The 13,997-nt window shown below is 41.1% G+C and overlaps 1 protein-coding gene across 1 annotated transcript in view; it reads right to left on the reverse strand.

The window, feature by feature from the left end:
• Positions 1–13,997, reverse strand: part of LOC144768987 (zona pellucida sperm-binding protein 1-like) — a 159,561-nt gene that overhangs the window by 39,627 nt on the left and 105,937 nt on the right. Inside the window, exons 5-7 of the mRNA XM_078652976.1 lie at positions 8,056–8,240; positions 7,865–7,962; positions 6,655–6,782 (exon numbers count right to left, since the gene is read on the reverse strand). Of these exons, the coding sequence (XP_078509102.1) occupies positions 6,655–6,782; positions 7,865–7,962; positions 8,056–8,240 (411 nt within the window). The remainder of the gene's footprint in view (positions 1–6,654; positions 6,783–7,864; positions 7,963–8,055; positions 8,241–13,997) is intronic.

Raw genomic sequence — 13,997 nt, forward strand, 5'->3', positions numbered from 1 at the left:
AAGTGGGATGGATATGCCCAGATGTAGGTCCCTTGCTCACAGTGCCACTGGATTCAAGCTAGCCTGGCTGAAGAAGGGTGAGACACCCTGAAACTGGTCCCAGGATGTTTGTTTACAGTCCAGGGAAGACCTGACCTGGCAGTTCGGTCTGGACTGTTCCCATGGGGAACAGGGTCAAGACTGATTTGCATATGGCTGGGTCCAAACTGGGGTGGCGTAGTGGGCAAAGGAACAATGGATTTAACCCAGATAGTTTGTCTGGGGGAGACTGTTTGCATTGTCAGCATTCCGTCCATTGGTTTGCTGTAAAAAAATCCAATCATTGAAATGAAACGGAGGCACGTCTGGAGAGCTTAATTTCCAGTTCCAAGAAACTACAGCCACAGGTAGCCAAATCCAGTACATATTCAATCAGCATTCTATATACCATTTTAAATAGAACCAAAAATAAGAGAATATTCCAACCATAACTTAAAGAGGAGGGAGGAGGAGGAGGAGGGGAACACCATAATGTAAGAAAATGAATATACTGCACAAAGGTTTGGACAAGATTAGGTATAATAGGTGCTATAATTCTTCAGCAGGCATAATGACAATTTGGCCTCTGTAGACAGTTATAGATAAGCTCGCAACAAATACAGAGGATCTTTTAAATTAGTAAAAGCTAAATTTATGGCTATTAAAGCTATTGTAATGCATTTGTTTGTCGTTAAATCTCATCCTGGCAAAGGAGGGTGAAGTTTGTAAGGTTATGAAAGCTGAAAGGTGCTGCATGCTTATACCAGAAAACAGCAAAGAAATGGAGTGTTTTGCAATTAATATGACTAACCTTTCCTATCAGGCTCAATTTCATGCAGGGCATATGGGAAAGGGTAAGCTCCTAATTCAGTGAGTAAGGAAAGAGTTTTGGTAAAGTTGGTTAATGGATAGATCGTGTGGGTGGAAATATTCTACACTACTTAATAACCCCTGTTATAATCATAATGCTTTGTGCAACTGTCTTGTCTTTTTTCAACGTGTTCTGGAGGGGTGTTTAGCAAATGTACAAAGGAAAAGTGGTTCAAAGTATGAAAAGATACTGAATGACCAAAGAAATGGATGATGTAAAAGATTTTGTGTACAAACGGCTACAGACGTGTGAGGAGAATTCCTGAAAGGAGAATGATGACAATTGAATAACTTTGACTAATAAAAGGATTAGCAGGTTTAAAGATAAATAATCTGGGAGGGAGAAGTTATTTTTGGGTTAATTTTTGTCCCATTGCAAATATTGAGGATTAATGATTTTTATGGTGAATTATAATTGCAAACGATGAATTAATGCATTTGCAGTTGGTACAGATTTTATATAGGATTTCGTAGTGTTTATTAACTTGCTTTCATTTGGCCACATTTTAGTGAAAACTGTCATATTGGTTAAATGACTGTTTCCCTTGGTCTTTGCTTGTGCATGCACTCGTCCCATCGGGTCTTTGAGCGTCTTTTCTCCACAGAGGCTTTGCAGAGCAGGATCCAGAAAGATATCCTTAATTATGGGAGTGAGACAGAAGATTGATCTTTCCTTCATGCTACTAGAAATGCTATCAGACTTTCATTTATCTTGCTGCACATTGGCTACTTAGAATGATTTACTAACTTTTGCATATTTTGTATAACTTTACAATGAGCCTTTATAGCTTTTATTCTGTACTGCTTGATTTAGATATTTGTTTTGTAAAACTACTAAAATTTTTCCTGATTTTTCCTGATCTAGAATTCTGCTATTGAGTGGACTTATTCTATTGCTCTGCTAAACCGATGTTGGTGGGGTTCTCTCGCATGCTGATCCGTTCAGAAGCAAAACCTCCTGAGGTAAATGGTGAGATTTAGAAATGTTTGGGGTGTGAATTATTGAGATACAGTCATGATTATTGGGATACAGGGGTTCTGCTCCCACAAGCACAAACCTTCGCAAGCATTGGCAAAGCCAAATTTTGGAACATACGCGATGTCATGGGGCTACTTTATGGCTGGCTCCAATTCTCTATTTTTATTTCAAGTATTAGCTTGGCTTCTTTTTTAATAGTTATTTTTTACATGCATTACACATACAGTAATGTACTGAGAAGCACATGCAGTTAATTTCTTACTAAGTTTTATCATGTTATTTGTATACATGGTCGAAGGTGGGGAACATTGAACTCCATGCCCATGCATTCATGTTGTCCGTAGGATACCGCTTTAAGACCCCAGACAAACCATTGCATCAGCTCTGCACTTTCAACAGTGCAATTGGAACAATGCTTTTATTTTATAAATAGCTTCTGAGCCACATCCGGCAGAGGAGCACTTTGGCGGAGATTTTTCTGGAACAAGAAGCACTTTGACTGAGATGCAGCCCTGCAGACTCAGACCTCCATTCTACAATGGGCAGTCGCCTGTACTACATCAGACCGGCTACCTGGCACATTATACCCAGGTATGAGGGATTTTGCTAAATCTGGATCTAGCCGATGGTACTCCCACTATGCTTTCAGTAGTATAGGTAGGAGTATAACCACACAGTAACATCATGGTTGATCTGTTCTTCCTTTTCACCTTTTGCATAATGCTGGTTACAATGCTTTCTTTCATCTGCCTAATTGCACTACACACTTTCTATACAAGACTAATGGTATGAAGTGGCTTTTCAAACATTTATTGAAACAATCTTTGTGTTTACCTTGGGCATACAAAAGTAACAAAAGGATAGATCTGTGTCCACAATTTCCTTGGGGAATAACAATAGTCATGTCTGAGGTTGTCAATACCATCTAGTACCCTGGTAGGTTTAGGGGTTCAGATAGTAGGCTAGCTAGGAATTAGGTCTACATTTTCTGAGGTGTGACCAGAGTCCCCCTATTATGAAGTTTGTTGTTCAGATATAAAGTTCCTATGAATTAAGTAGGATGGTGTAACAAGTTCTTTTGGCTTTGTCAATTTTTTTTACATGTTACACAGCAGTCTGAGGCACACAAGCGTATTTCAGGTTGCTGACCTACAGGATAGCCTAGAATGACAACCATTCCCCAGGGTCCTATTTAAGTCCTTTGGTCCAAGCCAAATGGATTAACTCCTAACCAAATCACGTTTAATGAACCATCAATTAAGCCATTTAGCTTGACAAGCTGCTTTATACCAAGTATCCATTCACAACTCATTCAGGGAAATGAGGACCGTGAAGCTGACAACTCCACAACCCATTCACCATGGCACAAAAAGACTTTTATAAAAAACATTTGTCAGTCAGTTACTGCCAGCAGCTTACAAAAGGTTGCAACTTCGATTGACAGCCAAACCTCCCAAGTAGAAAAATACTAGCTGACAACTCCACAACCCATTCACCATGGCACAAAAAGACCTTTAGAAAATAAACATTTGTCAGTCGGTTACTGCCAGCAGCTGACAAAAGATTGCAACTTCGATTGACAGCCAAACCTCCCAAGTAGAGAAATACTAAGTCTTCCTTCCTGATCTAGACAGACTAATTATGCAGGATTGTGTAAAAAAAAAAACCAATAAAAAGCAGCAAAGCTAAACATAAAACAGCAACCTATACACAAACCCACTCAATGGCAAGCTCCTATGAAACTAAAGAGAGTAAGGACTAGGAAGGTGGGCATTCTAGCTTCTGTCAAAGCAGCAAGGCAAACACAGCTTACAAAAAAACCTGCAGATGGAAATCTAAATCAGATGTGGAGTATAGATAGTATGCAAGTTGGGGAGACTGTAATAAAAAAAGAAATCAAGTCCCGTTGTACTGACAGGAAATTGGAAAGTGGCAGATAATGACTCCGCTACCTGTGAATGGACAGTGGTGCCCAGGCACTAAAGAAATTGGGAAGTTGCAGGGCAGATTAGGAGGACTGTGGTCAGACAGATATGTTTAACATGTATTTAGAGGTTTTCAAAAGACTAATTTATTTATTCCATTTGTATGGCGCAACAGCTACCCAGAGGGTTACCCGGCGCCTTGGATCGAGTCAAAAAATACCATGCCTTGATATTTTTTCGAAATGTTCTAAAGTTTGGTTCCAGTCGTAATTTTAGTGGAACAGAATTCCATAGAGTTGGTGCCAGATATCTGAAGGAGCATCCGCCCATTCGTGCTCGTTTGAATCTCGGAATCACAAATTTCGCTAAATGGGTTGATCGGAGATTACGGGTACGGATGTATTTTTGGACCAACTTGCATAGGTACGCTGGTGCTTCTCCAGTATTTATCTTAAACATATAACCTAGTGCTTTGAACTTGGTTCTATTGGCTATTTTGAGCCAATGGAGATTGCGTAGATGTTCAGAGACATGCGCCCTCCTTGGAAGATTCAGTAGTATCCTTGCTGTCGCATTTTGGACGACCTGTAGTCGTCGTATGGTCTCTTTATTGGTACCAAGGAGAAGAATGTTCCCATAATCCAGCCTTGACCCAATCAGGGCTTGCACTACCGTTCTTTGTGTGCCTACAGGAAGTTGCCATAGGATTTTTCTTAGCCATTTTAAAATGGCAACGCAGACTGACGCTGTTTTGGCTACGTGATCACGCATAGTCAATTTATTATCAATCAGTGTTCCTAAGTTTCTAGCTGAGGAACTGCTATTGGCGGGGGGCTCATTTCTGTGGGCCAGTGTGTTTGTCCCCAAAGCTCTTTCTGTTCTCCAAAGATTAATAGTTCCGTTTTGTCACCATTTAGTTTTAACTTTTTGAAGTGCATCCACTTCGCTATGTTCTGAAGCCCTGAACGTAGGGAAGAGGTGTTACTGTTATCAGTAGTTGATAGGGAGAATACTAATTGAGTATCGTCTGCATATGAAAAAATAGTAAGGCCAGATTTTTCTGCAATACTCGCTAGAGGGGTGATATAAATATTGAATAAAAGTGGGCTGAGGATTGACCCCTGTGGAACTCCATAAGGGGAGGACATAGTCTTGGAGGTCTTGTTTTTGGAGAAGACCTGATACGATCGCTCTGTTAAAAAATTACCAAGCCAATCCAAAGCTAGTCTTCTGACCCCTATTCCCTCTAGGGTTTCAAGTAGCATTTTGTGGAATATGGTGTCAAAGGCGGCGCTCAAATCTAAAAGAATGAGTGCCACCGTACCACCAATATGGAGCTGTTGACGAATCGTTTCCTAATAGGGTGGATTCTGTTGAATGCCCGGCTCTAAAACCGATTGTGAGGAGTGAAGAAGATTGTTGGAGTTAATAAACTCTGCTAGCTGTCGGTTAATATGTTTTTCTAATATTTTAGAAAAGATCGGGAGTAGTGAAACCGGTCTGTAATTGGAGAAGATTTCTGGGTCACTATTGGGTTTTTTCAATAGTGGTACTACCATAGCATGCTTCCATTCGGTAGGTATTACAGCTTCTCTTATTGATGCGTTCAACAGTGTTCTAATAACATTAAGAGTGTCAGGGCTGAGCTGTTTTAGGATTTCCACTGGCATAGGGTCTTTGGGGGAACCTGATTTAATACTGTTAAGAGTTTCTAAAAAAGTGGTTTGATTTAAAGGCTGCCAGGCTGTCCGGGTTTTCTCCAGGATATCTGTCGACTAAGTGCAGAATCATTTAATCTAAACAATTGTTATTGTGAACTGGGGCACTACCTCTACTCCAAAAGCACATATGTACATCCCAAAAACAACCAACCAACAAACGCAGATCACTGGCGTAACGAAAAGTGAGGGGGCCTCCCTGCATGGTACTTAGGGGGACCCCCCTCCGGGCTCAATCAGGAGCTCTCCCGGCCAGAGTTCTGTGCCAAGGGGGCCCCTTGGAGCTAGGGGCCCCCCCGCACTGTGTGGGCTGCGGGGGCCTGTGTTACGCCCCTGACGCAGATGGCTACCAGCTCGTTTCTAAAGAATGTGATACAATTTCTTTCCAAAAGCAACTTCAGAACTACTGTTCAAGACCTTGCAGTCTTGCGCCTGGATAGTGGTTATGGTCTGCTCCATGACCTGCCAGACTATACAAGAGCACTCCTTATGGGATTTCTACATGCTGTAGCAAATTTGATCCAGGGTCAGTTAGAATGGGGTGAAGTGATCTTTTTTTCAGGGCTGTGTTGGGTCCACTAAACAGCCCACACCATCTTCAAAACTAACTGCACCATTTACAAAGTCTTCACCATTCAGGCATGTTCACCATCTCTGAGGTTTCTAAGCACACCTGCAGCCAGTAGACTACCAGACTGCAGACGAAGTGCTAAAAAGACAAATACAAGACAGTATGTATTTTCCATCAATGAATCCAGGCTCTGTGATAACCTCTAAATATCCTGCATGAACGCCTGAAACACTGCTTGAATTTAGGAAATTGAAGACTCCCATCTTTAAATACTGCTACCTCACAGTGCATTAACAGACAACAAACCAGCTATATCTCCTATCACTCATTGACTTTACGCTAGTCTTCGACCCTGTACAGCACTCCATGCATTTTGTCTCTGCTTGTGCTATGGAAATACAGCATACATGCAAACAGGGAATTAGGTGGATCGCCCTTCATGCAATGACTACTTAAGTAGGAGTTATCCGATGAGAATTTATTCGTGGTATTTTACTGTTCTTATGTTTAAGAGGTTCCTTTCCTTGATTCCACCTCCAAGAGTGTGAATTTTAGGAGTCTCACTGAAATCACCTTTGGCAATCCTCATCTCCAAACGAAGAGGCCCAGATTCAAAGATGTTCTGGGGTGGAGGTAAAGGGAGGACCTCGGCCACCGCCTGAAGGTGGTCACTGGTGGTATAGCTGCAGCGGACAGTTAACCTGGAATGAGACAAGGGAGTCAATTAATGACCCCAGATCCTTGTGAAGAAGCAAAGGGATCTTCATAACAAAAGAGAGAGGGAAAATAATTACAGGCACTATGTGAGGTGGGAACTCCTGGTCCCCCAACTAATTTACAAAAACAATGGAGGAGTAACCCCTCGTAGGCAGAGAGAGGTATCTCTCTGACAATGAGCTTGAGTGCTCTGGTCAGCACATTTTGCCCCAACCTGTTACTGGATAATGCATATCCTTGTAGAAGACCCCTCACTCACCAACCTAGTTGGTGACATGCTTCATCATCGGGGTCCCACCCCATAGGCCGAGTGCCTATAGGGTGTGCTGCGACACCTGATTACAGTGGAGCGGGTTTTTTTCTTTTATGTGTTCAAGACTATCAACAATTCTGTACTAAAAAGGGCCAACACTACTCACTGCAAGTATTTTATTCTTGAGTGCTTGAACCCTTGTTAAAATTAAAGTGTGGCACCTTTGCCTAATTAGGTAGGCTTTGGTGTCATAAGTAGTATTAAAATATATAAAAATAGCTAAAGTGTGCTATGTGAATGTGAATCTATACAAACTATTGTTTAACAGATTCACATTCACATAGCACACTTTAGCTATTTTTATATATTTTAATACTACTTATGACACCAAAGCCTACCTAATTAGGCAAAGGTGCCACACTTTAATTTTAACAAGGGTTCAAGCACTCAAGAATAAAATACTTGCAGTGAGTAGTGTTGGCCCTTTTTAATACAGAATTGTTGATAGTCTTGAACACATAAAAGAAAAAAACCCGCTCCACTGTAATCACGTGTCGCAGCACACCCTATAGGCACTCGGCCTATGGGGTGGGACCCCGATGATGAAGCATGTCACCAACTAGGTTGGTGAGTGAGGGGTCTTCTACAAGGATATGCATTATCCAGTAACAGGTTGGGGCAAAATGTGCTGACCAGAGCACTCAAGCTCATTGTCAGAGAGATACCTCTCTCTGCCTACGAGGGGTTACTCCTCCATTGTTTTTGTAAAGAAGCAAAGGGAAACAGAAAGCATTTCTAGGTCATAGTACTCACGTGAAGGCAGTATCCCTTGTGATGGACCCATTCTCAGAGTGTTGCACATCAATGGCCGACTTCAGCGTATTCTCATACACAATGCGATCACTTAGCATCTTTGGGAGATAAAGAAAAATAAAGAAAAGATTGTAGTGCAAACAAACAAGCCAATTCCCATCCAATTTCTCTTGCCCTGACTAATCTTTAACCTGGACAATGGTGCCACAATGGTGTAGAGGGAAACGGAACAAACGAAAGGATGCAGTTGCGACCTTTGGCTGGCAGGCAGCACCTCCATCTGCAAAGTGGGCTGTATCCAAGCGGATAGACTGGCTCACAAAATCGCGAGAAATGACCACAACAAAGAAACCATCAGGAGTACAAAGAACTGTGGCTGAAACAGAAGATGAAATATGCAAATTAAATATTGGGAACCTGAAACAAAAAAACAGACCAAGCAGGGATCTTTTATTTAGCACATAGCACTACTGGAGAGAGTAATTTGTTTCTCTCGCTCTGCCAAAAATAAGCCTCATCACAAATCCTTGCTCATCTCTCTTGTCACAACTAATAGTAAAGTTGTTGTATCAGAAGGATTATGGTTCATTGGAATGTAGATAAGGGAGTTTATTCTTTCAGGAGATAAACAGGCCAGCTTTATAAAATAAGCTTGGGCCAAACCGTCTGCCCTCGAATATGGAACTCGGGACACCTTCCAGATGACGAGCGAGGCACCACACATCCCCCTTCGTGAACAGAGCAAGAACAAAGAGTTGAACAGAATATAAAAACTAAACTAAAGATTATGTAGAAAGAAATCTGTGTAACCAATACAAGCATAACATATCATCAATAATAGGGAACAGTGAAATTTCATTTATCCAAATGATAATCTTTACACCAGACAGGACGTGGTCTTTGAACACAACTCTTATCTGGAACATTTGATTGTTGAGGAAGAATATGCGCCAATTTGTTCCATTTTTTTTGTTTATTGGCATTTTAACATTACATTGGGTGCACCATTAACATCTAGACAGTTCTACAATTGTGCCTAGATGCCCTTGCAATAGTAGTGCGGCAGGTCAATAGGGCGCTGCTACTTTCACACCTGTGCGGCATGCGGTCAGGTCCTGGGCGCCCAGGCATGCCCGTAACGTACAAGAGTCATTGCACCCCAGTCCTGCGCAGAGAGACAAGTCTTACATTCTTAACCCAATTGCAATCAAAACATTTGCAAGAAAACGAAAAGCGCAAAAGACGGCATTGTCATCATGTTACAGTATAAAGCACCCCCCGTTCCCATTCCCGAGGCCTGCCTCCCCCTCCCTTTCTGTATGTTATTTGTCCCCTTTTCTCGGTCTAGCCAACTCTCCTCACCCCTTAATCAAATGAGTGTCTCCATTTCTATTACACCCTCGCCGCAATCCCGTGGCGGCCAATTTGTCCCATTGCACGAGAACTTTGGAGCAGGGCCGGCTTTAGTGCTGGTGGTGCCCTGTGCGACAATGTTTGTTGGTGCCCCCCCCCCCCCCCCCCCAATGATCACCACCACGGATTCTCTCACTAGCACCCTTTAACAGTGACCAAGGCCAGATGAACAACACTTTTTAGCGTGTGCACGCTAAAAAGCAGGGGCCCATGTACAAACAGTATTTTGCGACTCGCAAAACACTGTTTTGCGACTCGCTATTAGGAAGGAGCATTCCCTTCCTAATAGCGACCACAAAGCTATGTACCAATGTTTTGCAACCGCAATTGCGGTCACAAAACACTTGCAGATTACCACCTACTTGAAGTAGGTGGTGATGCATTCGCAAATGGGAAGGGATCTCCAGGGGAACCCTTCTTCTCATTTGCAAATGCAGGCAATATTATTTATTAAGGGCAGGGGGTGGTCCCAGGGATCACTGCCTGCCCTTAAAAAATGAAAAGAAAAGGTTTCATTTTTTTAAATTTTTTAAATGCATCCAGTTTTCCTTTATGGAGCCGGGCAGGCAACCATCCCTGGGAGGGCCTGTCACTCCCAATGGGCTCACAAATTGCGAGAGGCTCATAACTATTGATGAACCTCGCAATTAGCAACCACGTTGGGAATTGCAAACAGTATTAAACACATTCCAAATAGGGCCTCGCATATTGTGAGCCGCAAATGCGACGCAATTTGCAAGGAGCTATTTGGCATATTGTACATCTGGCCCAAAGTCTCCATTCTTTTTAAGATGCATTGAATTAGTTTTATAGCGCCACACATACCATTGTAGGGTGTCAGAGCACACACATTACACAGAGACAATCAATCATATGTGTGTAAATCAGTGTATAGGAAATGTTACATAAGCCAAAGGACAAAGTGTAGGAGTCAATTGTCATCCATACTGGTAGGCAGTATAGTTTAGGAGTGCATGGTGAGAAGCACAAAGGCGGAGTCGAATAAGAAACAGCATAGTTGGGAGTTTTCTTTCATAAGAATCGTTTTCCAACCAAATTAGCAATTTTTGCAAAATTAATCAATGTTCTAATGTATACTTTGCAGTGTGTATGAAATTCTATGATGAAAGTTAATAGCTCACTCTTCTATATTAGGACTCTAAGTTATAAAATGCAAGTAAAAAAAGGATGTCTCTTTTGAAAGCAGTAACCTGCTGATCGGTTTATATTATATACACTCTACTTGTTACACGTTCTTTGCAGCAGGCATATTAACCCTCTGCACTAACTTCACAAGTCAAAATCTCAGCTATAGAAAACACTGATCTCTCTCCAGGAAGATAATTAATCACATGAGTTATCTTGAAATGTTTGAGAGGCCTGGTAATTGCCAGAGGAAAGGAACGCTGCAGCAGGTACTTCAAACACATAATAAACTTGAAAACACGGAGCCCCCAGAAAGCCAGCACCCGGTGCAGTGGCACCGGTCGCACCGCCCTAGATCCGGTCCTGCTTAGGAGATGACCTAACTGTGGAATCAGGAATCTTATCAGAAGGCCACAACCACTGAGGAACTTTCACCACCTTGGACAGACTCCAAACGTTCCATTCAGAAAGTTCTACAACTTGGCGACCCACTCTGACCACTTTCAAAGGAAGGGAAAACCGGGACTCAGACTTCACAACTAACTTTCTTCACACGTACCAAATCATTTATCTTAACAGGAGAAATAGCATCTTTACCATGTTGATCGGATACACACTTGTCGTTTTCCTTACACAATAAAACTCATCTATGCTTGACTCCTGTTACACACACTTCCTTTCCCTCATGTTTTTCAAAAGAAGATACAGAAATACTCCCAGATGTAATGGGGATGTAACTCCAAAGAATCTCTTTGATGGCCTGATTGCAATTTTTTCCATTAGAAACAGCGAATTGTAATCCTTCCTTGAACACCTTCATCAATCTCTCCACTATTCCATTGCTCTAGGGATAATAAACAGATGAGCCTTTATGAACAATGCCATGACTGTCAAGGAAAACTCATCTCAATGGATGTTAATTGTACCCCATTGTCTGTTTGAAGCGATTCAGGAAACCCTTCTCTTTCAAATACATCACTTAAAAATAGAACAACAAATTTCAAGGCCATGCAGCATTGATGTGACTAAAGACCTCTTTTAGAACCACGTCCTTGTCACACACCATTCTCCACAGATTGTCTTGGATACATACCTTGGACACCTCGCACATCGAAATAACATTTTCTAAATCTTCATCTTCTTCAACATAGTCAGACACAGGTAGCCTCGATAAACAATCAGCAATAATGGTTTTTACCCCGGGAATATACTCTACTTTGAAATGAAAATCTTGTAACTTGTACTGCCATCTGGCCACTCAAGAAGTGGCTCTACCACAAACTTTTGTTGTAAATAAATCTACAAGAGGACAATGGTCTGTCCTCACCTTAAAGGCAGTGCCATAAACATACTTACAAAAAAACTCAATACCCACCAACATGCAAGAGTTTCTTTTTCTAAAGTGGAGTATTTGCACTCAGCAGCTCTTATTGGTCTGGATGCAAAAGCAATTATAACTAAATGACCATTTTGATTTTGCATAAGAACAGCACCTAAACCAACATTGCTGGCATCAGAGACAATTACAGAGTCATAAGCAGTATTGAATGTGGCTAATGCAGGTGCATAAGAGATATACTTCAAATGCTTAAATGTGCTGGCACAGTGGTCATCCCACAAAAATGACTGGTTCTTTTTCATCAAGGATCTCATATGTACAGTTTTGTCAGAAAACACCTGAATAAACAGCGTAATACTCTGCAAGACCAAGAAAAGATCTTAGTTGATCCTTATTTTGAGGTTTCGGTGCTTGTTCAATAGCGAAAGATTTTGTTTGGGAGAAATGCCATGCTTATTTTTGGAATGACCCAAATAATCGACAGATGTCACCCCAAACTTATATCTGTCCTTTGTTAAAGTCAAACCATTCTATGGTAGAATACACAAAACTTTGTGAAGGATATCAGTATGTTCTTGTGAATTACCAGCAAAAACTAGAGTGCCTTCTTGAAAGTATAATACATTGACGTCTTTAAACAACGTATGCATTAATCTTTGAAAAACAGAGAATGCAGATATTAAGCCAATAGGCATTCACTTGTACCTAAAAGCACCCTCAGGGGTAATAAATGAGGTGAGATGTTTGCTATCCTCCTGGAGGGTTATCTGATGATAGGTGTTAGACAAATCAAGAGTTGAAAATATTGAGGCACCTTTAAGTTTTGCAAACATCTCACAATATTGGGCAGAGGATGACTGGTTACCCACACACTGTCGTTGGGATCTCAAGTCCAAACATAATATGACTTGGCCATTAAGTTTGTGCGCGACAACGACCGGTGACAACCTTTCTCAAGATTCAATTTCTTCAATAACATCAATATTACATAATCTTTCTAGTTCTTTCTTGACAGCTTTCCTTAAATTTAATGGAACGTTTCTATCCTTGTGGACCCTGGGTACAGCATAATGTTTCATAATTATTTTGTGGGCAAAATGTTTAAGAAGACCTAATTGAGAAGAGGAGAATACACTTGGTAACTGCTTCTCCCACCCGGATGCAGGATCAATATTGACATGAAGAATCAAATCAGAGTACCCAAGAACTTGACCTTGATGGTTGGGGTCAAGCAGGATCATAAGATCTCTATGTTGAGGCCAACCTAAAAGTCATGAACCCTTCCTTACATTTTTGAAGAAAGATTTCCCTTTAAAACTTATGGTAGTTGTGAAAAATCCCAATACATCTATGGGTTCTCGCACTTCCCAACTAGCTTGATGTCTGGAGGTGATAAACATATATTAGGAAATTCCTTTAACCATTCATCCCCAATAAGGGTACGTCTGCACCAGAGTCTGCCATGACCCCTTAGATCTTTATCACCAATTACAACAGTTCAAAAAGGAGCCTCTTTCGCATTACTGTCAACTTCATAAACAGCTAGAAGGAATTCATCATCTTCGATATCACAGTCATTTTTTCACTTGCTCAGCCTTTTGACTCCGTCAATAATTCTATTCTTTGATTTGTTCTAATTCCTACACTTCCTAGTGTAATGACCTTTTAGTTTACAAAATCTACACACTTGACCAATAGCGGGACATATTTTGTCATTGGCCAAATGACCAGGAATGTCACGCTTGAAAAACATACTTTTCTTTCTTGGTGGATACGAGTTTTAGACTTGAATTTGTTAGAACTGCTCTCATCAGCATTAGACTTTACTGTCTGAACCTCAGAAACCTTCTGCTCGCCAAGTTCCTTTAAGCCAAGTTTCATATCCTCAAAGCGATGGGCAATATCAATGGCTTTATTTAGTGCAAGATCTTCAGCTGTCAATAATTTTTCTTGTAGTTTGACATCGGCAACTTTATGTACAACTTGGTCACGCACCATCTGGTCATGAAATGTAGAGTAATTACACTTGGATGCCAAGACGCTTAAATCATTGATAAAAACATCTATGGATACCTTTATTAATTACCTCTGCTGAGAAATTTGTGATGTGAAACAACTTTGTTGACTTTAACATACAGTTTGTCTAATTGTGTGATAGCCTCAAATACATCGCCATCGTCATCCGATGACGATGCGCGATATACGGTACTTGGAGGTAAGTGACTTAAAATAAGT

This window comes from Lissotriton helveticus, chromosome 1_1 (genome assembly GCF_964261635.1).
Source record: "Lissotriton helveticus chromosome 1_1, aLisHel1.1, whole genome shotgun sequence".
NCBI classification, from domain to species: Eukaryota; Metazoa; Chordata; class Amphibia; order Caudata; family Salamandridae; genus Lissotriton; species Lissotriton helveticus.